Source organism: Sorex fumeus, unplaced genomic scaffold (assembly GCF_029834395.1).
Source record: "Sorex fumeus unplaced genomic scaffold, SorFum_2.1 ptg000042l, whole genome shotgun sequence".
Taxonomy (NCBI): Eukaryota; Metazoa; Chordata; class Mammalia; order Eulipotyphla; family Soricidae; genus Sorex; species Sorex fumeus.
This window is the reverse complement of record NW_026606099.1, coordinates 3,996,967-4,024,559: the sequence shown is the minus strand read 5'-3', so window position 1 is coordinate 4,024,559 and position 27,593 is coordinate 3,996,967. Positions and strand designations below refer to the sequence as shown.

At 49.6% G+C, this 27,593-nt stretch overlaps 1 protein-coding gene across 1 annotated transcript; it reads right to left on the bottom strand.

Annotated features, from left to right (window-relative positions):
• Positions 1 to 511: 511 nt before the first annotated feature.
• On the bottom strand, positions 512 to 23,818 carry HDHD5 (haloacid dehalogenase like hydrolase domain containing 5). The gene is made up of 8 exons (XM_056120152.1): positions 23,675 to 23,818; positions 13,921 to 14,124; positions 12,318 to 12,430; positions 10,884 to 10,977; positions 8,530 to 8,563; positions 6,278 to 6,452; positions 1,400 to 1,588; positions 512 to 1,234 (listed from the first exon to the last, which is right to left on the bottom strand). The coding sequence occupies exons 1-8, from the start codon at positions 23,786 to 23,788 to the stop codon at positions 940 to 942; spliced, it is 1,218 nt and encodes a 405-aa protein (XP_055976127.1). The 5' UTR covers positions 23,789 to 23,818; the 3' UTR covers positions 512 to 939.
• Positions 23,819 to 27,593: the final 3,775 nt, after the last annotated feature.

The window sequence follows — 27,593 nt, the reverse complement described above, 5'->3', positions numbered from 1 at the left end:
TGAAGTATGTGTTCAAACACTGAGTTACACTCGGCCTCCAAAAAGATGTTTTAAGAAGGAGGGAGTAATAAACCTGTGACCTTGTGGACACTTGCTGGAGTGGATGAAGACAAGATGTGACGCGAGGTGATGGCAAATGCCAAGCTCGTGGGCAACAGGCGGTGGAGAAATGAACGATCCCTAAGGGAAGAATATCAGCAGTCCCTACTTTTTTCTACAACTACTGCAGGAAAAGCTCCTTCTTTTAGGACAAACTATAAACAAGATCCTATTTCTCTTTCACATCAGGGAAGTTGCTAAGAATATGCCAACGCCTGGGTATAACTCATTCCTAGACAGACTCAGGCTTCACAGCCCAGATTGGGGGTGGGCTGGCAGTGGGCGGGAGAACAGAGGCGGCAGAGAAATGCCAACACCGATTCACGGCAGTGAAATGCTGCCTATCCCTTTGATGCGAGGTCACCAGCACACGCCCTGCCCTCTAGACAGAGCTTCACCGGAGACAACATAATGAATATTTAGCATGATTATTTTAATTATTTTTAAAAAGACCAGAAGTCCCTGGAGAAGAATCTAAAATGCCATAAAAAGTCATGTCTGAGTGTTTCTGTGCTGGCATCAACAGCTCCTTCAGTATGGGCAAAGGCCCTGCAGGAATTTATACATCCATTTCTTCCTTCCTTCCATCCATTTCCACCCTTTTTCAGAAGTCCCTCCTGACATGAGGAGGGAACTGAGGCACAGAGGTAAAGAGGCTGGCCTGAGGCCTGACTGCCAGCAGAGACAGACAGGAACTAGCCCAGAAAATCCCGAGTTCTACCCATAAAGTGGCTCACGAAATGCCATAATCCTTGTACGACTGCCCCGCAGGGGAGAGAAATCAGCATCTTCCAAGAGACCAGCAACGTCCCAGCTGCAGGAGCTCCTTGCCCTGGCCCGCTACAAAGTCCAGCCTTCCGTGCGGAAAACCAGCTGCACAGCCTCGTCCACGTCATGGACGATGTAGGAGGCCTCCAGGAGGCTTGGGCTTGAGTCGAAGTCCCGATGTCCATGGAAGGGAGGCGCAGCTTCCGGGGCCTGGGGACTGTACACACCTGTGCACACCAGGATGGGGGTGCAGCTCTGCGTGGTGCAGGGCTGCGACCGCCCGGGCTGCACTGCCCCTTCACGCTTTGCCGACTGCAGGTGCTGGTGGAACAGGTTGGCGCCGTAGACATCAGACATAGGGTTATCACTGGCAGAGGAAAAGGAAACGGGAAGAAACCTAAGTTCAGTGTCGCAAAGCCAAGATTACAGAGAAGGATGGAGGGGTGAGGTGGAGCGAGCCAGATGCGAGCGGGGTGCTCAGTAGGAAGGAAGCTGTGCTGGGCATGGGAGGGGGAGGGGCAGCACAGCTTACCCGATGGCATAGAGCTTCTGGATGGGGGCGGTCCAGCCCCGCCTCTCCACCTGCTGCCTGATCATGTCCTCCGCGTACTGGTACGTGATGATGCTCGGTTTGCCCATCAGGGCCTCGTAACGAAGCTCTTTGCCCGTCACCTTCCGGTATATGGTTTCCAGGCACAGCAGAAAGGTGCCATGGCCAAACCTGCCAGGGGAGGAGGGCACAGCAGCTCAGTTCTGTTCCACACCTGCCACATTCTCAGCACGACCCCATGTGACATTTGTTCACCGCGGGGCTTCACAAAGTGACATGGTCTACATTTCAGCATACTTTTATCTACTAATATGTGCTAAATGCTCTTCTAGTACAGGAAACCATATTTAATTCTCAAAAATCTCTGTGATGGGGCTGGAGTGATAGCACAGCGGGTAGGGCGTTTGCCTTGCACGCAGCGGACCCGGGTTCGATTCCCAGCATCCCACATGGTCCCCTGAGCACCACCAGGGGTAATTACTGAGTGCAGAGCCAGGAGTAACCCCTGTGCATCGCTGGGTGTGACCCAAAAAGCAAAGAAAAAAATAAAACCCCTGTGAGAGTTACCATAATTTTCAACAAGCAGGGAAACTGAGGCATAAAGACTCACTTGCATGAAGGCAAGGAGCTAGGAATACCCCAGGCTAACTCCAGGAACAGAAAAATTTAGTTTGGAGTTGAAATTTGGCATGAGGGGCCAGAGCAGTAGTATAGCAGGTAGGGCACTTGCCTTGCATGCAGCTGACACAAGGTCGATCCCTGGCATCCCATATGGTTCCCTGAGCTCCACCAGGAGCAATTCCTGAGTGCAGAGCGAGGAGAAAGTCCTGAACATCACCAGGTGTGACCCAAAACCAAATGGGCTGGAGGGACAGGATAGTGGGTAGCGCACTCGCTCTGCACCCAACCTGCAATGGCTTCCCAGCATTTTATGTGGTCCCTGAGCACCACTCGAGTGAGAGCCAGGAGTGACCCCTAAGCATTGCCTGGTATGGCCCCCCCCCAAAAAAATCACCACACATACACACACACACACACGCGCGCGCATGCATATACATAAATTATAAGTTGGAGCTATGGCACAGTCCTTGCTGTCATTCTCCTCTTCTTGCTTGGGGCCAATTTCCTTCGAGAATATTGCTATAAAGGGGGGAAAATCCCTCATCTTCCATCAGCCAATGAGTGACACCTGACTACCCAGCTGAAAGCAGTCTCTGAGTCACACTTCTCAAGTTTCCTTCCTAAGAAGGAGATGCTCTTCTCCATCCTTCTGGCTGCCTGGACCACTGATATGATAGCTGCAGTCCAGGCAGTCATTTTGGATGTCATGAAAGGGAAAGGACGGCACAGCAGGAAGCCAAATGATGCCTCGGTCCTTGTCAGGTGGAGCTCACAAACAAGTCCCTCACTGGCTACCACAAACTCCAAATTTTAAGATACCCAGGCCAGATGCTCACGGCCGCTCTCCACATGCTCGGATGAGCCTCATCCAGGATGAATCTCTTCCTGGACATCTCAAACGTTACACCACCAATATACTAAGAGTAGCACACCACATTTGATTGGGTTTAAAGTAGAAGGCAACCAATCTTAGGGGGAAATATATTTATATAGAAATATATATAAGCACACAAGGCTCAACCTTTAATGTTACTAATCTCTTATAGAAGGGCTTACTGGCTCCTGGGTGAAATATAACCATCTTCATACACTTTCCTCTAGGAAACCTTTTTTGTCTCATTTTTAGCAGATTAGTCATAACAAGCAATACAAAATAAATTATTTTGGTTCTTCTTTGGGGGCCGGGTTTGGGGTTCGGGATGGAAATATGGTGGTAAGAAGGCGTAATGGTGGTGGAACTGATGTTCAAATATTAAATGTAATCAAATATTGTGAACAACTTTATAAAAATAAATTAAAAATAGAAAAAGAGGGGGCCTGGAGCATAGCGGGTACGGCGTTTGCCTTGCACACGGCCGACCCGGGTTCGATTCCCAGCATCCCATATGGTCCCCTGAGCACCGCCAGGAGTAACTCCTGAGTGCAGAGCCAGGAGTAACCCCTGTGCATCGCCAGGTGTGACCCAAAAAGCAAAAATAAATAAATAAAGATACCCAGACCAGACCAATAGTGTAACAGGTAGGGAGCTTTTGCTTTGCAGGCTTTGACCTACATTTGATCCCTGGTACACATATGGTCCCCTGAAACTCGCCAGGAGTGATCCCTGAGCACAAAGCCAGGAGTAAGCCCTGAGTACCATCAGGTGTGGCTCAAAAACAACCCAAATACCCCCAAATTTAAAAATATACAATTTAAAAATATTTGAAATAAAATTTTAATTTAGTGATGGGGCATTTGCCTTGCACACGACTGGCCAGGCTGAGCCGGGTTCGATTCCTCCGCCCCTCTCGGAGAGGCCCGGCAAGCTACCAAGAGTATCTCGCCCGCACAGCAAAGCCTGGCAAGCTCCCTGTGACGTATTCAATATGCCAAACACGGTAACAACAAGTCTCACAATGGAGACGTTACTGGTGCCTGCTCGAGCAAATCGATGAACAAGGGGAGGACAGTGCAGTGCAGTGCTATATTTAAAATATAATTTAAAATATAAAATTGAAACTACATTTTGTATTTTCTTGTTAAACGGAATTATCACTGATAGCATACTATGTGCTAAAGTGGCGTCTCAGTTTGACCTTTCCAAGAGCTCCACTTGGGGCCGGGAGAGAGCCTGTGGGTGCACCAGGCTTGCATGCCTGAGGCCCTGGGGTGGATACTGGAACCACAAAAAGTTCTGTTTTCAATATGTAAGTTACCTGATGACAAATTAACCTGAAATCTGCTTTACACATTGAAATTTGTCTCTTCTCCACTTTCCAGCCTATAGACCAACTCCGTCACAGGGCATCAGTAGCCCCCACAGTGAGGAACACCCCAGAGAAAAGCCCCTCTTCCCCGCAGAAGCACACTTTCCAGATGGGCTAAGGGTGCAGGCACCGGGTCAGTCTCAGGCACCAAAAAACACAAGGAACAAAATTACATAAAGAATGAAAATGAAAGCAATCAGACAAGTCCAGACTCCCTCCCTCTGTGGGTCCAGCGAGGGCAAGACCGCTGTCCCCCTGAGCACTAGACTGTGACCTCGCACGCAAGGCCCCACCTGCTGTCCAGGGCCACCTCTCAGTCTCTCAAGGGGCAGGAGAAGGACTGGCTACCTGCATGGTGCCCAGCCTCACTGTAAAGGACTGTTATCTCTGGGGCAACAGCGCTAGAGGCAGACACACACTTAGCATGAGCGAGGCCCTGAGTTCTATTCCTGGTATGCACAGCCAGTGCCATGAGTATGTCAGGTTTGGCCCTGGAGAATCATGGGCTGGAGCAATAGCACAGCGGGTAGGGCGTTCGCCTTACAAGCGGCCAACATGGCCGACCCGAGTTCGATTCCTCCGCCCCTCTCGGAGAGCCCGGCAAGCTACCGAGAGTATTTGATATGCCAGACACAGTAACAACAAGGTCTCCAATGGAGACGTTACTGGGCCCGCTCGAGCAAATATTATTTTTAAAGATAGGAGAAATGTCCGCATGGCTGAGTGGGAAGTATAGGTGCACTCAATACCCACAAGCCTCTGAGAAATCACCAAGGTGACTGGTCCATGGCAGCATCTTCAACCTTTCACATATGCAAGCTCACACTTATCCTGCATGCTAGTCTAGAGACTAATACTTTTAAGCAAGGCACTAGGCCAGTGGGAAATTTTCACCTGCAGACCTGGACTGGGCCCTGCTCACGTGCAGACACTGGTCTACAAACAGATCAGAGTAATTATGGCTTTGGAAAAAAAAAATAATACTTCCTGCTTCCCTGCCCCCCTGCCCCCAAAAGAAACAATGTACAGTTGAAGACAAGGGAAGAAAAGCAACTGAGTACTTGCACTGACATGCCTTAAAAGTTAAATCCTGGGGCTGGAGCGACAACACAGTGGGCAGGGCGTTTGCCTTGCATGTGGCTGACCTGGGTTCGATTCCCAGCATCCCATATTCCTGAGTGCAGGGCCAGCAGTAACCCCTGAGCACTGAGCATTGCCAAAAACCAAACACCCCCCCCCCCAAAAAAAAAGAGTTAAATCCTGCCAGTCAAAAAGAACTTATTCCTGAAAGCAGGTAAAGGACCAAACATGATGGCCTCTCGGTTTCTGTATTGTAAACCATATAGCCTGTAGCACTGTCCTCCCATTGTTCATCGATTTGCTCGAGTGGGCCCAGTAACCATAAAGCTCAAAAATTGAGTGAATGGGGCTGGAGCAATAGCACAGTGGGTAGGGCATTTGTCTTGCACGTGGCCGACCTGGGTTCAATTCCCAGCATCCCATACGGTCCCCTGACCACCACCAGGAGTAATTCCTGAGTGCAGAGCCAGCAGTTACTTCTGTGCATCGCCAGGAGTGACCCAAAAAGAAAAAAAAAAAAATTGAGTGAGAGATAAAGAAGAAAAGTGCCTGCCATAGAAGAAGGCTTGGGGAGTGGAAGGTGGGGAGAAGGGAGAGAAGGGAAACTGAGGATACTGGTGATATGAAATGTGCACTGGTGGAGGGATGGGTATTGGAATGTTGTATGACGGAAACCCAATCACGAGAGCTGTGGATTGTCTCAATATATCTTCAGTGATGAGTCAATTGTGGTTCTTGTGTATGAAGTAATCCCTGGCACACTTCCAGAAGGTCACCTAAAACACTCCAGTGGCACCCACTGGGTCCGTCGAGGAAGGGCTCTGACTGCACATGATCAGACTGCGGGCAGGGAGGTCACTGCCCGGGCAGCAGCGAGAGCATGTCCCCAGGTCAAGGTTGGCACTGTCCTCACCTGGGCATCTTGGCTTCAGCCATCCACAGGAGATCCATGTTGCTGGCCAGGACAGGGAGGTGGGGGTAGGGGGCCGTCGCAAGGCCTGTCCCCAGGTTCCCATTGCTGAGGAGGACATCCATGATCAGCTGTAGGCTTGTCTCCCAGCGGACTGGCTCCCCGAGGAGCAGCACCCCTATAAAGAGCAAAGGCATGGGGTGAGGGTCATAGTGTGTCCCCTCAGGGGCTCGCTGGTGCTACCCAACCCTCTCTTCCTCCACAGTGCCCAGAGCCAGGCTATTACTGACCTTCTCTCCACTCCAGCCTACCAAACATCCCTACTGCTGTTATGAGAACTGAGACAAGCCCTGATGTAACTAACCTGGACTAGGGGCAAGCCACATCAAAAGGAGCTGCAGGTCACTGGTCAGGTCAAGAAGTGCTCAGGCACTACTCCTGGCTTGTTTCTCGGGAAGCTCAGGGGACCATGTGGTACCAGGACTCACCCCTAGGACTTCTTGCATGCAAAGTATGCACTCTAGCCCGCCGAGACATCTATCCGGCCCCTGGCAGATTTATTTTCATTGTCACAATGACTGACAATTATTGGATGAGGACTGCAATAGGAGGCTGCAGCTGCCACAGGACAGGACAGCCCAAACCACCCTGTCAGCATCCAAGAGTCCCAGCTGACATGCATGCAGGGAGAAGCCTGTTTAGAATACCTGGGCTCAGACTTTAATTCCATTCTATGGGTGAAGAGAGTTGGATTCATTTTTATTTATGGCTTTTTGGGTCACATTCAGCGATGCTCAGGGGCTACTCCTGGCTTGGCACTCAGGAATTACTCCTGGGGGTGCTGGGGGATCAAACCCAGGTGGGCCACAGGCAAGGCATACACCCTCCCCGCTGTGTTACCGCTCTGGCCTCTAGAAGCAGTTTTAATAAACAACAACTTTAAAAAAAAAATCATAAGTCAGGGTCCCAAGGCAAGAATGCTTGCCTTGCACATGGCTGACCCAGGTTCGATCCCTGGCATCCTGGTATCCCATATGGTCCCTTGAGCCCAACCATAAGTGAACCCTGAGCACAGAGTCAGGAGTAAGTCCTGAGCACAGATGGGTCTGGCTCAAAAAATAAATAAATAAATAAAATGCAATTTTAAAAATGTAAAAATCACAAGTCAAGACAAGGTATTATTTTTTCAAAAATTTCCAGTTTGGGGCTGGAGCGATAGCACAGTGGGTAGGGTGTTTGCCTTGCACGCAGCCAACATGGCCAACACAGGTTTGGTTCCTAGCATCCCATATGGTCCCCTGAGCACCGCCAGGAGCAATTCCTGAGTGCATGAGCCGGGAGTAACCCCTGAGCATCGCCGCGTGTGACTCAAAAAGCAAAAAGCAAAAAAAAAAAAAAAAAAAAAAAAAAATTCAGTTTATGGGGCTGGAGAGATAGTACAGTGAGTAGGGCACTTGCCTAATATCCAGCTAACCTGGAATCAATTCCTGGCATCCCATAGGTCCACGGAGCTCACTGGATATGGCTCAAAAACATTTAAGAAATTCACTGACAACAAATTTCAGTCATCAATAAAACACACCTATCCCACCTCTCTAAACACACCTCTGAGTGCACTTGTAGCATTGATGTGATTCTATGTGTGGCACAAATCTTTCACTATGTCTTTCGTTATGTCTTTCTGGCACATTTCACTATTGAAACATAAATTACCTTAAGGAAATGTTTTTCCCATATTACACTAAGGGGGTTATACTGAACTATATCGAACTGCTATACATATCTAGGAAACTCATTACCTATGATTCTTATTTCAGGAGAGTGAAGGAGACATTACAGTTCTGCTTGTTTGCAAAGGATCAAACCCAGGACCTCAAATGCAAGGCAAGGACTTTACTGCTCAGCCACATCCCCAATCTATCATGATTATTTTTTAATAACAAGGGGAGAACATGGTTGACTAGGGGAAGATACCCTTTCCATCTAAGTATTTGTGTGTTGTCGGCAATGGAACCCAGGACCCTCACATGTACAAGGCAAGTGACCTGTCCCCCTAAGATTGTCTCAGCTTACTGCTTTTCTAGAGGAATGAGGCATGATAATGGGGAGTCAAAGATGAAGAAAAAATGCCTTCAAGGCAGTGAGTGGCAGACCCTACCTCAGAACCCCATGCGGCTGCAGCAAGTGTCACAATAACCACCTTAAGGGCTCAGAAGGGCCTAGACAGCCCATCCACGCAAGGGGACCTTGTTTACCTTCAATGGCCGGGAAGTCTGTCCTCAGAAGGGGCTGCCAAGAGACAAAAAAACAGGCTAGTCAGTGCAAGAGTCACTTCCCCGACCTGGGAGGCATCCCCGATTCCTGGCCTGGGCAGAAGGAAAGACGAGTTCCAGAAAGATCAAAGACCACCCACGTTCTAGCCCAAGTCAATGAAAACTAGATAGCAACAAGGAATGCGTGGCCCCCAACCCAAACCGAACAAACAAAAGGGGTCAAGGGGCAACAGAAACAGTACAGGGGCCAAGGCAGTGGCCTTGCAAGCAGCCAACCCTGATTCCATCCCGAGTGCCACACACGGTTCCCTGAGCGTTCCCCGAGCACTGCCAGGAGAGATCCCAGAGCACAGAGCCAGGAGTAAGCCAAGAGCACTGCTGGGTATGACCCTGGAACAAACAAAACATCTGGTCCAGCTGAGCAGAGAACAAGTTGACAGTGTGTGTGAAGGTAGTCAGGAGGAGAGGCTGTGCCGCTGTCCTCCAGGGAGGCTGGGAGGCAAGAAGGGCCAAGTGAGCCTCAAGGATGGGGCAAGACTAGATATGCCCCTGGAGAAAAAGACTCATAGCTTGGGCCAAAGAGACCGTGTAGTGGGTAGGGCGTTTGCCTTGCATGCAACCAACCTGGGTTCAATCTCCAGCATCCCATTCCAAACACCACCAGGAGTGATTCCTGAGTGCAAAGCCAGGAGTAACCCCTGAGCAGCACCAAGTATGGCCAATCCTCCACCACCCCAGCCCCAAAAGTAAAGAAAGAAAAAGGCCCATTGCTTTTGACAGAAGGCAGGATTCCCGGCTCCCGGCTCCAGAGTCCCTCTTTCCACAATGCTGTCAGTCTTGGCTCTGCCACCAAGCAGCTTGTATGTCCCGAGGAAGCCACTTCTTGCCACAGGCTTCAAGTCTGGGCTGTGCTGAGGTCAGTTCTGACACTGAGTCTCCAGCATCCGTGACTCAGGAGAAAGCTCACCAGCACATGGAGGGCACCATTTAAAAGGCAGGCTCGGGGCTGGAGAGATAGCGCAGCGGGTAGGGCGTTTGCCTTGCACGCGGCCAACCCGGGTTCGATTCCCAGCATCCCATGTGGTCCCCTGAGCACCGCCAGGAGTAACTCCTGAGTGCAGAGCCAGGAGTAACCCCTGTGCATCTCCGGGTGTGACCCAAAAAGCAAAAAAAAAAAAAAAAAAAAAAAAAAAAAGGCAGGCTCTAAGGACAGGTAACTAAAGCTACAGAAACCACAGTACTACTTTTGTTTGTTTGTTTGTTTGTGGGAAGGTTGGATTTGGAGCCATGCCTAGCAGTGCTCAGGGCTTACTCTACACTCGGGGAGCCCTCCTGGTGGGGCTCAGAGAACCACACAGGGATCAAAACTAGGTCGGCCACAGGTAGGGCACGTGCCTGAAGGGCTGTTACTCTGTCCAGTCTGCAAAGTATGCTGTTTGTTACTTCATTAAACTGTAACACTGTAGCACTGTCCTCCCTTTCGTTGTTCATCGATTTGCTCCAGCCGGCATCAGGAACGTCTCACAACAAATTGTGAGACTTGTTATTACTGTGCTGGAGTGATAGCACAGCGGGTAAGGAGTTTGCCTTGCACACGGCGATATAGTCGACCCGGGTTCAATTTCTCCCCCCTCTGAGAACCCGACAAGCTGGCAAGCTACTGAGAGTATCTCGCTCGCATGGCAAAGCCTGGCAAGCTCCCCATGACTTATTAAATATACAAGTCTCACTTCATTAAACAAACGTTTTATTTATTTTTTTTGCTTTTTGGGTCACACCCGGCATTGCACAGGGGTTACTCCTGGCTCATGCACTCAGGAATTACTCCTGGCGGTGCTCAGGGGACCACATGGGATGCTGGGAATTGAACCTGGGTCGGCTGCATGCAAGGCAAACGCCCTCCCCGCTGTGCTATTGCTCCAGCCCCTAAACAAACTTTTTAAATTTGAAAACCACATGGGCATTGCTCGGGGGCCACTTCAGCTGAGCTGGGGGGTCGCTCCCTACACGGCGGCCATGTGGAGGATGTTCTGCACGTGTTTTTTCACAAAGGCTAACCTCCGTAGCGTGCGACAGGGTCTAGCCGCAGCACGGCTTGAAGAAGCAAAGGCTCCTGCTTCTCCTGATCAGCACTGGGCAGGCATTGCACAAAAGAAACAGCCTCTAAAAAGAGGAGAGCTGGGTTCTCTGTGCGGTTGTAAAGCAGAGAGGAAAGGCCTAGAAGCTGAGGGCTCCCGGGTCACTCCGGCAGATCTGGGTGACCAAATTCTTGGGGAGCAGCTGTGATGCCTGGCCAAGGGCCCAGGTCTCCGGCCAGCTGGGTGGCTCCTGCTCACCGTGGTCTTCGGCCGCCGCTCCAGGTCCACCATGTCGAGCACAGGGAAGGCCGTCCGCAGCTCATCCACAGTCACCACGTTCTGGAAGCCCAGTCTAGAGCATGATCAGGGAAGCAAAGCTGGACAGTGCGGAGGGGGAACCTAACTGAACACACCGAGCCGTGCATAAGGGAACCACTCAGGTCCCGACAAGCCGGTGTCCCTGCTCCCTGCAACGCCAAGGCCACCAGTAGGCAGGCCTGATGGGCAGCGGGCATGGGGCCATAGTCCCAACACTCTCCTGGCACCGCCAGAGGCTACCACGGGGCTCCCAGAAATGGAGGTGACGGTGCCCCGTGGGGGATCCCATAGGCAGCGGGCACTGAGAAAATCGAGGGAAGGAAGGATGATCTCAGTGTCCCAAAGACAGGCAGTCGCCTCCGGTCTGAGCTGAGACCCACCCATGCCTCCAGCCTCCAGCACCATGGCAGCCTTAACTGGACCCAGAACGAAGTCCCCAGACGGCGTCCCATCAGCCTGGTGGCACTGCGGCACCATCACGGCCTAGGCAAGTCCGGATTCCCACAGCATCTCCTCTCACTCCTGCCCACCTCAGCTACTTCCCCTGCAAGGTGGGGCCAGCTCCAATACAGCCCTCAGGAAGCGCAGCCAGCCTGCCGGGAACCTTCCCTTCCCCTCGCTCCTGACACTCAGACCCACGTGCTGTGCCTGCGACAGCAGACAGGAGGGTTGAGGAAGAGGTCAGACCCCACCGGGTCTAAGCGGGTCACTTCCCCGTCAGGAAACAACGGGTGCGAGCAAATGGACAAGCAGCTCTCGAATGCGCACGGGGCCAAGACACTTGATACTGGCCGGCGTGTTCACTGGGCATCAAGGAAGAGCACTAGTGCTGTGAGTCCCAAACTGAAAATACAGAATTCTCTCTCTCTCTCTCTCTCTCTCTCTCTCTCTCTCTCTCTGTTTTTAACTGCACGGCTCAGGCCTCAAACCTGGGTTTCCTTTACAAAAGCACATGTACTGGCCTTTTGAGCTACCTCCCCAGCCCATCATTTTCTTTTTTGCTTTGTTCTTGGGAACCACACCCAGTGAAGCTCAGGCTTACTCCCGACTCTGTGCTCACTCCCGTAGTGCTCAGGAACCATATGTGTTGCTGGGGATCAACAGGCAGCTGACTCGCTATGCTATCTTCAGCTCTCAGCCCCTCCCTTCCTTGGCCTAAAGAGTCAAGAGTGTTGAGCTGAAGGCCCAGGAACTGCATTTCCATCTCTCGAGGTTCAGGTGTAGTCGTCTGGATTTTGGACCCTGCCAAGCACCAGGGCTGACCACACTCAGAAACCCCCAAGATGGACACAGTTCCCTGCTGCTCCCCTGCCAAGGGGGAGGCCAGGCCTGTCCATTCCTCTTGGGCTAGAGAGGGGAACACCAAAAGGATACAATCGAGCATTTTCCACCAGGGGCCCCTGCCCAGACACTACCATCCGCTTCCCATGGTACTGTGAGAAGAGCTTCAAGGGGCTGTGAGAGAGAATAACTTGGTCTGGATCCACCTGTAGGACAGTCAGGGTGACAGGAGGGTTGAGGAAGAGGCAAGCATTGGGGGAAACAGCAGGGAGAGGGAAACAGTGGAAGGTTTTTTTCTTTTAGTAAAAATTTCTTTTCTTTTTTTGGGGGGACACACCGGGTAGGTTTGGGGGCTACCCCCAGTTCAGTGCTGTGGTACTTGGGGTGACTCTCTGTGGTGATGAGAAGACCATGCAGTGCTGAGACGGAACTTGGAGTTCCAAAATGCAAAGGAAGTGACAGTACAGTAGGTAGGGTGCTTGCTTGGCATGTGGCTGACAAGGGTTCGATCTCCAGCATCCCTGGGGAGGCGGGAGGTGATTGGGGGGGAAACGGGGCATTAGTGGTGGGAAATGTACACTCGTGGAGGGATGGATATTGGAACACTAGGACTGAAACCCAATCACAAGCAGCTATGTAAGGGTCTATCCCATTGTGATTCAATAGAAAATTCTTTTAAAATAAATTTGAAATAAATTTTAAATAAATAAAAAATAAGACAAAATAAAGGCTAATGATAAAATAATCACAGTCACGGTCCTCCCGTTGTTCATCGATTTGCTCGAGCGGGCCCAGTAACGTCTCCATCATGAGACTTGTTGTTACTGTGTTAGGCATATCGAATACATCACGGGAAGCTTGCCAGGCTTTGCCGTGCAGGTGAGATACTCTCGGTAGCTTGCCGGGTTCTCCGAGAGGGGTGGAGGAATTGAACCCGTCTCGGCCGGGCCGGCTGAGCCTAAGGCAAACGCCCTACCGCTGTGCTATTGCTCCAGCCCCAGAACTTATTAATGCTAGGATAAAATAATAATAAATAATACTAATAATAATAATAATAAAAGAGAGAACTCTTTCCAAACAGAAATCCATCCTTAATGAAGTAGACAGTCTCTCTGGGAACGCAGTACAGAGTTATAAGTGGGTAGAGAGAAAATGCTCGTGGGGACTGGCCTCACTCCATCATGCAAGCTGATTTATGAAAAGCAGGACTTTTATTTCAGAGTCACACCTGGTACATGGAGAGAAAGGTCAATGAGACCCTTGTTTTCCAGGGACTGACCATCCAAAAACACAGCCGTGACGCCTGGAAGAAACTCAGTGGACACCAAGACAGTGGCCGAAAACTGACAAAGTCATGAGCAGGAGTTTGTGCTCAATGCAGATGCGTATGCAGAGGCTGGAGAGATAGTACAGTGGGCAGTGCATTTTTCTTGCACGTGGCCAACCTGAATTTGATCCTCAGCATCTCCTATGGTCTCTGGAGAACTTCCAGGAGAGTCCTGAGCATCACTGGGTATGCCCCCCAACCCCCAGGAAAAAACGGGGGGAAAAGTGTATGTAAACAGAATTGTGTTGAAGAGGGTCTACTTGTGAGGCCAGACTTGTGGATTAGCTTGTCTATACTATGCCCCAATACAAGGAAGGAAGCTTAGTCAGGGCTGGGGTGGGGCTCCCTGTTCTTCTGTTGACTCCTTACCTTGAACCCCAACAAGGCTGACAGCTCCCGTGCTTTACCGTCTTGTAAGATGTTCCCAGCATTTGTGACAAAAACCACGGGTACCTGCAATTGTCCCTGGGGGTTCAGCAGCCTACGGAACGCTTCCTGAGCAGCAGGGATCACTTGGTGACCGCGAACCAGCACACCATCGATGTCAAACAGGAACCCAAAGGTAGGTGCTTTCTGCAGAGGAGAGACCAGCAGAGTCAGGGGGTGAGGGCGTGTGTGTGTGTATGTGAGAAAGAGAGAGAGAAAGAGAGAGAGAGAGAGAGAGAGAGAGTCTGTGTGTGCAAGAGTCTCTTTGAAAGAGAGTTTGTGTGTGTGAGAGAGAAAACATGAGAGTTTCTGTGTGTGTGAGAGAGAGAGCAAGAGAGTTTGTGTGTGTGTTGTATGTCAGAGTGAGTTAGAGAGTTTGTGTATGAGAGAGCAAGAAAGTTTCTGTGTGTAGAGTGGGAAAGAATATTTACCCAATACCCATCCAATAAGGGGTTGATAACAAGGATATACAAAGCACTGGTTGAACTCTACAAGAAGAAAACATCTAACCCCATCAAAAAATGGGGTGATGAAATGAACAGAAACTTTCCCAAAGAAGAAATCTGAATGGCTAAAAGGCATATGAGAAAATGCTCTACATCACTAATCACCAGGGAGATGCAGATCAAAACAAAATTGAGATATCATCTTATACCAAAGAGACTGGCCCACATCCAAAAGAACAAAAGCAACCAGTGGCATAGATGTGGCGACTGCTGCTGGGAATGCCGACTGGTTCAGCCCTTTTGGAAAACAGTATGGGCGATTCTCAAAAAATTAAGAAACTGAGCTCCCATTTGACCCAGCAATACCACTCCTGGGAATATATTTCGAGAGGCAAAAAAGTACAGTCGAAATGACATCTGCACTTCTATGTTCATTGCTGCACTGTTCACAATAGCCAAAATCTGGAAAAAACCCAAGTGCCCGAGAGCAGATGAATGGTTAAAGAAATTTTGGTACATCTACACAATGGAGTACTATGCAGCTCTTAGAAAAGATGAAGCCATTTACATACAAGTAATTTACATACAAGTGGTACTACATGGAAAGTATCATGCTACGTGAAATGAGTCAGAAAGAGAGGGACAGACAGAAAAATTGCATTCACCTGGGGAATATAAAGTAACAAAATAGGAGACTAACACCCAAGAATAGCCGAGATAAGTACCAGGAGTTTTGCTCCATGGCTTGGAGGCCAGCCACACATGCTAGGGGAAAAGGCAGCTCAGATAGTGAAGGGAACACCAAGTTAAGGGTGTTGGGAAGATCCTCCCAGGATGGGAGATGCATGCTGAGAGTAGACTATAGACCGAACATGAGTGCCACTCAATGCCTCTTTTGCAAACCACAGCACCCAAAAGGAGAGAGAGAACAGAGGGGAATGCCCTGCCACAGAGGCAGGGGGGGGGATGGGGAGATGGGGGTGGGAGGGATACTGGGATTAGTGGTGGTGGAAAATGGGCACTGGTGGAGGGATGGGTACTTGATCATTGTATAACTGAAACCCAAGCACAAAATTTGTAAGTCTACAACTATAACACATGGTGTTTCACTAATAAAAATTTTTAAAAAAAGAAAAAAAAAGTTTCTGTGTGTGTGAGATAAAGAGCGAGCAAGAGAGTTTTTGTGTGTCAGAGAGTGCGAGTGAGCGAGAGAGAATTGATGGAGCAATTCCGCCTTTAGCAACTAGTCCTTTGCCTTTTTGTGCTTTTTGATTTGGGGGTCACTCCTAGCAGTGCTCAGGGCTTATTCCTGGCTCTGAGCTCAGGGATCATCCCTGGCAGCCTCCAGGGACCTTATGGGGTACTAGGGTCCAAACTCTGGCTGGCTGCACGCAAGGCAAGCATCTTACCTGCTGTACTACTGCTCTAGCCCCCTCTAAGAAGTTTTCACTGCTATACTTATCTTTCTATGGGCTGGAACGATAGCACAGTGGTAGGGCATTTGCCTTGCATGCAGCCGGCCCAACCGAGCCGGGTTCAATTCCTCTGCCCCTCTCAGAGAGCCCAACAAGCTACTGAAAGTATCTTGCCCACACGGCAAAGCCTGGCAAGCTACCTGTGACGTATTCGATATGCCAAACACAGTAACAAGTCTCACTATGGAGACGTTACAGGGCCCGCTAAAGCAAATCAATGAGCAACGGGAGGACAGTGCTACCGTGCTACTTATCTTTCTATATGGGGGGGGGGGGCTTAAGGGGCCACAGCTGGAGATGCTCAGGGGCTACTCCTGGCTCAGCTCTCGGGGATCACTCCGAGAAGTGCTCTATGGTTATATGTGGTGCCAGGGGTGAAACTTGGATTGGCTGTGTGCAAGGCAAACACCTCCCCCATTGTACTATCTCTCTGGCATGACTTATTACTTCTATTTTAGGAATATAGCTAATGGGAGCTAGAGTGATAGCACAGTGGGTAGGATGCTTGCATACAACCGACTTGGGTTCAATCCCTTTGTCTGTATATGTTACAGGTGGTCTGCCCCCTCCACTCCCCACAAAAAACGATTGAGTAAAAGGAGTGCAAGCATATTAAGGACATAACACCACCGATTAACTGTTTTCTAAAGACACATATCTAACTACACAGCCATTGGTAATAAACTCTACCCTTATACATAATAGTACACTTCCACATATATTAAAGAGTTCTGGGAGCCAGAGAAATAGTCCAGTGGTAAGGCACTTGCCTTGAATGCAGATGACCCAGGTTCAATCCCCAGCATCCCATATGGTCACCCAAGGCCAGACAGGACTAAGTCCTGAGTACTATTGGGTATGGCCCCCCCCAAAAAAAAGTTCAATTATCAAACACTGTTTAAAAGCAAAGAAACAAACTGTCATCTCAATCTGCACTGCTTATATTTAAAAAGTTTAACACTACCCCTAAAAAAATCATATTGCTAATTTTACAAATATGCTTACATAGAAAAGGTTTTGCAATTATCAAAAAGCCCAACCCAACTTCTTTGCTATTTCGCTTTTGTTGGTGCCAAAAGTCCAGTGCCTTCCTGCTCTGAAAGGGCTCCTGCGGGGAGGGACCCGAGGAGGGAACTGTGCTTGCGAGGGCGAAAGGACAAGCGACCTTCCTAGGAAATACTGAAACCACTACAATGGCAGCATTGTCCCAAGTGCAAGTCAAGTTTAAGGATTTAAGTTCTCAGAAAATAAAAACAGGGCCAGAGCAATAGTATTGCAGGTAGGGCATTTGCCTTGTACGGGGCCGGCCCGGGTTTGATCCCTGGCATCCCATATGGTCCCCTGAGTACTGCCAGGAATAATTTCTGAATGCAGAGCCAGGAGTAACCCCTGAGCATTGCTAGGTGTGACCCAAACAGCAAATAAATAAATAAATAAAAATAAACAGGTTTTTAAGAAGAGAATTTTGTGGAACCAGAGAGATAGCACAGCAGGTGATGGCCTTGCATGTGGTCAACTCGGGTTCAATCCCCTGCATCCTGTATAGTCCCCTGAGCACCATAAGAAGTAATTCCTGATTATAGAGCCAGGAGTAACCCCTGATCACTGCTGGGTGTGGCCGCCAAAAACAAACAGACCAAAATAAATAAGAAAATTTGGAGCCAAAAGACAGTAAGTTAAATCTACCCTTCCAGGGACCAGAGAGACGGTATAGCAACTAGGGCGCCTGTCTTGCATATGGCTGACCCAGGTTTGATCTCCAGTACCCTATATGGTCCCCTGACCATTGCCAGGAGTGATCCCTGAGCACAGAGCCAGGAGCAACTCCTGAGCCCCAGCAACAAAAGCCAACCAACCTATAGATTCAGGTCAAGGGCTGGCGCACAAGCGTCACAGGCAGGAAGCTCCTGAGAAGGGCTCAGAGTAGCGCTGAGCACCACCAGGGGTGGCCCCCAGCCAAAGGGAGAGCCACACAGAAAACAAGAGAGCATGGGAGGAGAGAAGCAACCGAAATTCAGGGACCTGAAGAACTGACAGGGGGCCAGGGCCCACAGCACAGTCAGGGAGGAACAGGCTGTGGGGTTCTGGGTCACGTAAAACTGCCAATGAAGTGACTGTAAAATAACGACCCTTCCCCCCACCCAGCAGAGAACATCAGGGAGGTCTCTTCTAGCTCCTTCACGTTGGTGCCCAGCAAGGACAGCAGCAAGTTCCAGGTGGGAAGTAACACTGGGAAAGTACTAGGAAAGCAACTTACTGCAACAAAGTAGCACTTCTGACCTCTAGCAAATACCTGCCCTATGTCTGAACACACAGTATCTTCAACTCAGCCCCCAAGGTTGGTGTGTGGAGCTCACACTGGACAGTGAGCTAGAGGGATTGTAGAACTATTTTTAGCACTGTCAGGGTCACAAATGGCAGTGTTCAAAGGCTACTCCTGGTGCAGTGATCCTGCCTGGGACCCGCTCCAGCTGCATGGGGGGCCACAGTGCCAAGTCGGATCCCAACGCTGCCACACACAAAGCAAGCATGCCAGTGCCACCTCCCAGCTCCACAGGTACTTTTTGTTTATTTTTGTTTGGAGACCACACCCAGCCGTGCTCAGGGCTTCCTCCTGGCTCTGCTCTCAGAGGCCACCCCTGGAGGGGTCTGGGGAAACAGAAGAATGCCAGGAATGGAACCCGGGTTGGCAGCCCGTAAGGGAAGCATTACCCACGATCCTCCCTCTCAACACCCCCAGAGGTATTTTTATGTAATCCTTTTGCCCACATTCTGGGGTGGGGGTCATTTCTGTGATCAACATGACTAGTAAAAGATACATGATGCTCACTATATATATTAATATCTATGAAAAATCTGACATGATGGATCAATCAGACTCACAAGCATTAACAAGCCAAAGGAAAAGCAGAACTTTCCCTTCTTGGGCCAGGGAGGCGGTACAGTAGGGCATATGCCTTGGACCAGTCAACCCAGGTTCTATCCCTGGAATCCCATATTGTTTACCTGTTAGGCATGATCCCTGACCACAGAGCCAGGAGTAACCTGAGCATGGCCAGGTGTGGCCCAAAGGTAAAGCAAGCAAGCAAACAAAAAACCAATATCCTTCCCTTCTCAGGACCACGTGACCAGTCATTTTCCTTTTAGTCTCTGAGAACAGGGCAGTATCCCGAAAGTTCAAATGCTAAATACATCTGGCGTGGTTTTGAGAAAAATAGGAAATCTTAAGGTCTGGATTTCAAGTGATATTAACACAACTGCTAGGGGCTCGGGTTGCAAGCATGAGGCTGTGAATTTGATCCCCACATAACCCCCATGCAATTGCGGCCCCAGGAGCATTCAGTTAGGAGTCCCTGGCACCACAACCAGGTCTTCACTCTCCTGCACACAGCAACAACAAAAACAGCAGCAAAAGGAGTGGAAGGAAAATGATATAGGGGCTGGAGCAATAGCACAGCGGGTAGGGCGTTTGCCTTGCACGTGGCCGACCCGGGTTCAATTCCCAGCATCCCATTTGGTCCCCTGAGCACCGCCAGGGGTAATTCCTGAGCGCAGAGTCAGGAGTAGCCCCTGTACATCGCCGGGTGTGACCCAAAAAGCAAAAAAAAAAAAAAAAAAAAAAAAAAAGAAAAGGAAAATGATATAGAAATAAAGAGGCTGGGGATAATCTTCCAATGGTCAAATACGTGTCTACACAAGTAAGACACCAAGTACAATCCCTGCAAAGAACATCCAGCCTCTCAGCCAGGGACTAAACTCAGGGTTGCCTAACTGGCCCTTGAGCACCTGGGACCTCTACAATAAATAGAAATAAAACAACTACCATGGGGGCCGGGGCTGGAGAAATAGTACAGCAGGTAAGGGGTTTGCCTTGCATGCGGCAGACCCGGGTTCGATTCTTCCGCCCCTCTCAGAGAGCAAGTTATCGAGAGTATCTCGCCTGCACAGCAAAGCCTGGCAAGCTCCCCATGACATATTCGATATGCCAAAAACAGTAACAGCAATTCTCAATTTGCTGTGAGACGTTACTGGTGCCCACTCAAGTAAATCGATGAACAACAGAAGGACAGTGCTACACTGTTACCGAGGGGGTGTAGGCTGTTAAGAAATGCTCTTCCATGGCAGTGGGTGCACATGAAGGGCATTCCCAGACCCATGGCAGTGGCGGCAATTGCCCTGCACGACCCATGGTGGCCCCAGCCCAAATGGTGCTGGTGAACACTGTAAGGGCTGGAGGAGGTGAGATGGGTCATGGAAAGCACCACCCAGTGAGCCCTGGCTGACCTGCAAAGTAACTAATGTGCAATGGATATTAACAAGGAATACAATCCACACAACTTTTCACTCTAGTTCCAAAATGAAAATGTTAAAATAACGAGACATTATATTACTACTTGGTCCTTGGGGGCGGGGGAGGGGGAGGCATGTTCTTTCTTACACAGAAGACTATAAAACTGAAATAACAAGAAATCAGGGATTTGTACTATTTATTGGTGTTTGCTTTGGGGGTCACACCTGTCAGTGCTTGGGGTTACTCCTGGCTCAGTGCTCAGGAGTTGTTCCTTGTGGTGCTGAGGGACCACGCAGTCTGAAAGATCATGTGTGCCGCAGCCTTCTGAGCAGGCCTCAACCATTCACCTAAAAATCTTAGTCACCAAAAAAAAAAAAAAAAGGAAGGAAGGAAGGAAGGAAGGAAGGAAGGGAAAAGTGATCTCCTCCCATTCTGCTGATCAAGATAACAGTTATAAATGACAGCAGGGGCCAGAGAAATCACTCACTACGCTGAGCACAAGCTTGCAAAACTCTCCCCCGGCACCAAATGGTCCCTTCAGAGTGGCCTCTGAGCAAAGCATGACCACCATGTTGGGCCCCCAAACCTGAAATAAATATATAAATAAAAGACAGCAATAAACATGTCACTTGAGTTTACAAAGTCCTTTCATCAATATATTCTCATTCCACACCCCTTGCCTAGTAACTTTTAGCTCTGTGACACTAGTGACTTATTTCTTTGACATTTCGCTGCTCATATGCAAAATAGCAATAATAGGGGCTGGAGCAGTAGCACAGCAGGTAGGGCATTTGCCTTGCACGCAGCCAACCCAGGTTCGATTCCCAGCATCCCATATGGTCCCCTGAGCAGCGCCAGGGATAATTCCTGGGTGCAGAGCCAGGAGGAACCCCTGTGCATTGCCGGGTGTGACCCCAAAAGAAAAAAAAACAAAATAGCAATAATAATATAGCAGTTAAGTCTGATCTGGCATCAGACTGCCCCTGGGTTCCAAATTCTGCCACATACAGCTGTGCACCCTTGGACACGTTGCTTAACCCCTCTGTGCCTCAGTCTTCCATCTATAAAATAGGAACCAGGAGGGGCTGGAGCGACAGCACAGTGGGTAGGGCGCTTACCTTGCACGCGGCCAACCCGGGTTCGATCCCCAGCATCCCATATGGTCCCCTGAGCACCGCCAGGAGTGGTTCCTGAGTGCAGAGCGAGGAGTAACTAACCCCTGTGCATCGCCAGGTGTGACCAAAAAAAGCAAAAAGAAAAAAAATAGGAACCAGGAACCATGCCACTACACACCTCACAGAATTGTTATGAAAATTTTAAGAAACAGGGGTCCAAGGATCACTCAGTGGTAACTCATCACCTGTCAAGAGTTGGGAGTAGGGTGCTTATCTTGCACGTGGCTGACCCAGGTTTGATCCCTGACATCTCACAGGGTCTTCCAAGCCCTTCAGGAGTGACCCCTGAGTGCAGAGCCAGGAGTAAGCCCTAAGCAAAGTTGGGTGTGGACCTAAAACCAAATAAATAAAGACCTGGAGTTCGACCTGTGGTACCGCTACTCAGGCCTAGGGACATCCCATGAGCAGAAATAAAAGGCACCACAACAAAGTTTGTGATCCCAGTCATCAAAGCCAGAGCAGAAAAAAAAGATGATACAAATTTGCAACTGTGAAGTATTGAGAATAGTGCCCGGAACACAGTGTAATCTGTGATTCTAAGTAAATAAAGAGGCAGGGGCTGTGATTCCATAGCTAAGTATGATTCACACATGGAAGGGACTAGTTCTGCCACCATGAAAATAAGTACAACTTTGTCAAAGGGTTACTGTGAAAGCAGCATACAAGGGAAAACTCCTAACAAAAAAAAAAAAAAAGAAAAGAAAAAGAGCTCAACAGGGTAGAACATGTGTTTCACACGCAGGAGGCCCTGGGTTGGTCCCTGGCACTCAGCGGGTCCTCTGAGCACCCCAGCAACTAGCCCAAGTAGCCACTGAGCACTGGCACGGTACAGCTCAAAAACAAATACTACCAGTACAGAAATTGCAAGCTGAGAGAAAACAAAGTGACTCCTGACAGACAAAAAACAAAGGGTTCTGGGGCTGGAGTGATAGCATAGCGGGTAGGGCGTTTGCCTTGCACGCAGCCAACATGACCGGCACAGGTTCGATTCCCAGCACCCCATATGGTCCCCAGAGCACCGCCAGGAGCAATTCCTGAGTGCATGAGTCAGGAGTAACCCCTGAGCATCGCCGGGTGTGACCCAAAAAGCAAAAAAAAAAAAAAAAGGGTTCTGTGAAGTGAGTGGTCAGTGGCGGAGCTGGTTTACATCACCAGCATGAGCTGCAGATCATTTTGTCGGGAGCTTCCCAAGCAGTGATGGGGAGCCCTGGGACCACTCCCAGGCAATACTGTGTTCAGCTACACTGGCCAGACGGTTCAAACACAGTAATGCAGTTGCTTGCTCAGGCCCAGTGATAAACAGGTAGGGAGCATCCCAGTGCTGGGGGGGGGGGGGGGGGCGCATCTGGGCCGTTCCTAGCAGAGCTTGGGGAGTCACATGTTGCCAGGAACGGAAGCTGGCCCCCACACGCGAGGCATGTAGTCCCGCACTCTGAGATATCTCCCCAAGTCTCCAGTTACTTAAAAAAAAAAAAGTTGAGGGGCTGGAGCAACAGTACAGCAGGTAGAGGCTTGCCTTGCACACGGTAGATCAGTTCAATGCCCAGCACCCCGTATGGTCCCCCAGGCAATGCCAGACGTGACCTCTTGTGCAGAGCCAGAGTAAGCCCTGACTGTCGCCTGTGTGGCCCAAATAATGACCAAAAATGTTGCTTTTGGGCTGGAGAGATAGAAATCACTTGACACACGGCTGACCCATGCTCAAGCCCTGCACCACAGTGGGTCCTTCACATAGACAGGAGTGTCCACAGACCCTGAAGGAAGGCCTGGGCTCGGCCGGGCGGCCCCTCCCTCAAATAAAAAAAAAAGAAGAAGGAGCTGGAGCAATAGTAGAGTGGATAGGGCTTTTGCCTTGCACGCGGCAGAGCTGGGTTCGATTCCCAGCATCCCATATGGTTCCCCCGAGCACTGCCAGGAGTAAGACCTGTGCATCGCCAGGTGTGACCCAAAAAGCAAAAATAAATAAATTAGACAAGAGAGAAGGAAGAGCAGTGAAAGTACCTGATCGGTAAAGTGGGAACCCACAAACTGCCCAGTAACTTTAGAAAGGGCATTAAGAGACGAGAACAAAACTCGAGGAGCATTTCGGATTTGGTTGGCTCATTCCTGAGCTGCAGAGGCCTGAGTCCGGGGGAGGCCTGCGCGCCCCAGGAGAGGAGATCGCGGTGCACTTGAGGTCAATTGCTTAGTCAAGGCCATTTCCCGGGGGTGGCGGGTGAGCGCGCAGCGCGCCCGCGGCTCCTCCCCGCGCGGTCCCTGCCTGCCCCAGCTTCCAGCGCAACGGTTCGGCGGAAAGCCCGGCGTTCTCACCTGCCCGGGGCCCGCCGCGTAGCCCCTCCTGGAGCAGAGGCCCCGGAGCGCCGGAGCCCGACGCCACCGGCAGGGCAGGGCGCGGAGCGCGCCGCAGCAGCCGAGCGCAGCCATCCGCCCGCCCGCCGCGCGCACGTGCGCACTGCGCCGCCCGCCCGCCCGCCCGCCGCGCCCGCCGCCCGGGGCATCTCGGGAGCTGTAGTCTGTCCGAGCGGGCGAGCCCTGCACCCTGCACACTGCCGTGCACATTTCCCGAAACAGTTGGGGGCTGGAGCAATAGCACAGCGGGGAGATGCGTTTGACTTGCACGCGGCCGACCCGGGTTCGATTCTCAGCATCCTATACGGTCCCGGGCACCGCCAGGGGTAATTCCTGACTGCAAGACCAGGAGTGACCCAAAAAGCAAAAAAAAAAAAAAAAAAAAAATTCAAGGAACAACAACAACAAAAGAATTCAAGGAACAACTGAATTCAAGAAACAAAATACAAGGAACAGTGAAGAACAGGCTGGGGTGGCTTTGCCCAAGGGTACCCGCGCCCAGCGCTCCAGAAACCCAGACAGAATCCCCGCGGATTTCTGGAACGCGCATTTCAGGCTGAAGGACCCTCAATTTTCTCGGGGAGAACGCAAAGCAAAGGAATGTGCGCTCCAGGAGGAGGCTGGGGGTAAGCTCTTCCTTTGCGCTCCAGTCAGTGCAGAAATTGCTCTGGATCCAGTTGTTCACTGTTCCTTGTGTTTTGTTTCTTGTATTCGATTGTTCCTTGAATTTTTTCAGGAAATGCTCATTCTAGTCTGCATCTGCAGGGCTGCCGAAGGAGTGACAACAGGAAAAACGAAAAACAAAAGAAAACAAAACCAAAAAACCCTCCACAGCCCGGAGAGATAGTTTGAGTGGTTAAGGGTCTTGCAGAATTTAGATCTCAGGGTCTCCTGAGCATGGGTGTGTGTGTGTCAGGGGATGGTTGAGCCATAGGCTTCATGAATACCGCTTGAAGGTCATTCATAATATATAAGTAATAATTTAAAACAACCTCAAGCACTTTCACGTGAAGGTTGAGGACTGTAATCCACAGTCACACTGAAAATAACTGTTCTAAGAGATGGTCCCATAACTAAGCAAACACCCAATGAGCAGCTATGTATAATAGCTTCAAAAATGTATAAATAGGATGTCCCTGGAAAGGTTACTAGAATGATACACCCCTAGCACTAGAAGGGAGGAATATGGGGGGGGGGGCGGGTGGGTGGGGGTTGATTCTTTTGGTTTGTTTTTAATTAAACCACCTGAGATACACAGTTACAAAGTTGTTCATGAGTGAGATACACAGTTATAAAGTTGTTCATGAGTGAGATACACAGTTAAAAACTTGTTCATGAGGGAGATATACAGTTACACAGTTGTTCATGAGGGAGACACAGTTAAAAGTTGTTCATGATTAGGTTTCGATCACACAATGTTCCAACATACCTTCAACAGTGTACATGTTTCACTACCAACGTCCCCAGTTTCCCTCCTCTTCCATCCTCACCCCCAGTCTGCCTTTACCACAGGCTCTTTTTCTTCTCTGTCTCTGTTTCTATCTTTGTCTCCCTGCCTCGGTCTCTATTTCTGTCTCTCTGTCTCTGTCTCTCTCTCTCCTTTTGGGCATTAAGGTTTGCAGTACTGGTTTGTAGGACCAATGCTGAAAAGTTATCCTGTATATTCCTTTGCCTACTTTCAGCATTCAATTCTTGTCCAGCGTGTGAGAAGAATTTTTGTTTGTTTTTAAGCTTAGGTGCTAGGGAGCATCTCCCCAGCCCCTTTGGTTCTCAGTGTTTTGGGTTGGGGGCACTGTTCAGCGCTTTAAAACAACCTCAAGCACTTTAAAGAGCCTCTGTTCAGAGCCACTCCTGACTGGCGCGATGTTCATTCTCCAGCGCCGGAGAGGCACCATGGTTACTGAGAGTGCAGCAGGTGTCTTCTGCATGTGAAGCCCTTTGAGCTATCTCCCAGCTGGTCTCAGTTTTGAAGGCCAAGGGCTTAGTTATGGTAGGCCACGCACAGATAAGCAGGATCTGAAAGACTAATTTACATTTTTCAAACCTACAATAGCCTCAAAGGTAAACCCTTTCCAAGGGCTTGACAAAGGCATTGATGTGTTCCTAATCTTATCTCCTGCTACCAAACCATCTAGATGAATTACGATATTTGGTAATGTGGTTTTAAAGTACACAGAAGAGGGCCAGAGAAGTAGTTGTGATAGATTGCTTGCCTGGTGTGTGAGGCGCTGGATTCAAACCCTGTCAACACACACACACACACACACACACACACACACACACACACACACACACTCATCTGAAAAACTGGAGTCTGGGGCTGGTGAGATAGTATGATGCAGGTAAGAGCCAGGAGTCAGACCTAAGTGCAGAGCCAAGAATAAGCCCTGAGCATCACAGGGTATAGCCCCCAAACAACAACAACGAATCACAAAAGAAAAAACAAAATCAGGACTGGAAAGATAGTATAGTAGGTAAAGGGTAAAGTGATTTCCTCGCATATGACTGACCCAGGTTCAGTCCCCAGGAAGGACATGGTATATGTCCTTCAGAGCTACTAGGAGTAATCCCTGAGCAGAGAGCCTGGAGTAGGGTCTGAGCACAGCCAGGTGTGACCCACCACCAGAAAAAGAAAAAAGATCAGAGGGATAGTATAGTGGGCAGGGGGTTTGCCTTGCAACCAACACAGGTTCAATATCCTGTACCCCATATGGTCTCCTAAGCACCTCCAAGAGTGGTTCCTGAGTGCAGAGTCAGGAGTAAGCCCTGAGCATTACCAGTGTAATTTTTTTAAAAAAATTTTTAAAAATTAAAAAAAAATAACCACCTCTCAAAAAAAGAAAAAACACAATCATGCAATTTGCTGCTGTGTGGTTTGATTAACCAGGAGAAGGTCAGACACAGAATAATGTTTCTCAGGCCAGAGAGATAGAATGGATATGTTGTTTCCCTTGCACCCAGGCCAACCTGAGTTCGACCCCCAGTGCTATATATGGACCCCCAAGACCTATCAGGAGTGAACACAGAGCCAGGAGCAAGCTGTCCTATGCTCAACTGGATGTTGCCAGGAAAACAAACCAGAACCAGGATAATCTATTTCAGATGTTGTATATAAAGAAAAGTAAAAAGGTAAAGGCCCTCCCGTTGATCATCGATTTGCTCGAGCGGGCCCAGTAACGTCTCCATTGGAGACTTTGTTGTTACTGTGTTTGGCATATCGAATACGTCACGGGGAGCTTGCCAGGCTCTGCCGTGCGGGCGAGATACTCTCGGTAGCTTGCCGGGCTCTCCGAGAGGGGCAGAGGAATCGAACTCGGGTCGGCCATGTTGGCTGCGTGCAAGGCAAACGCCCTACCACTGTGCTATCGCTCCAGCCCATATAAAGAAACATAGCATAAAAATAGCAAATGGCCAAAGGTAACAAAACCTGAGAACTGGTCTAGAGAACAGAGCTCGCTCTGGTGAGGGCAAGGAGGTCGTGACTTGAGGGCACATGAGTGGAAGTGAGGTGTTGGAACATTGTATTCATAAAACTCTATTATTTATAGGATTGTGAAACATGATACCCAAACATTTCAAAATATTTGTAAATCCAAAATAAAAAGAAAATCCTTCAGCCAGGGAGATGGTGACAGGTCACGGCCCAACAGTAGCAAATACTTAAGAGCAGGATTCGTCTCTGATTCACTGTTGCCTTCCACAGAGGGTTGGGTATAGCATTTTGCACATGATAGTTATTCAATTAGTATAGACTGGCACAAGAGTAACTGTCCATGTTCACGATCACGATCATCCTGTTGTTCGTCGATTGCCTCGAGCAGGCCCCAGTAACGTCTCCTTCGTCCTAGCCCTGAGATTTGAAAAAGCGCCATATTCAAGG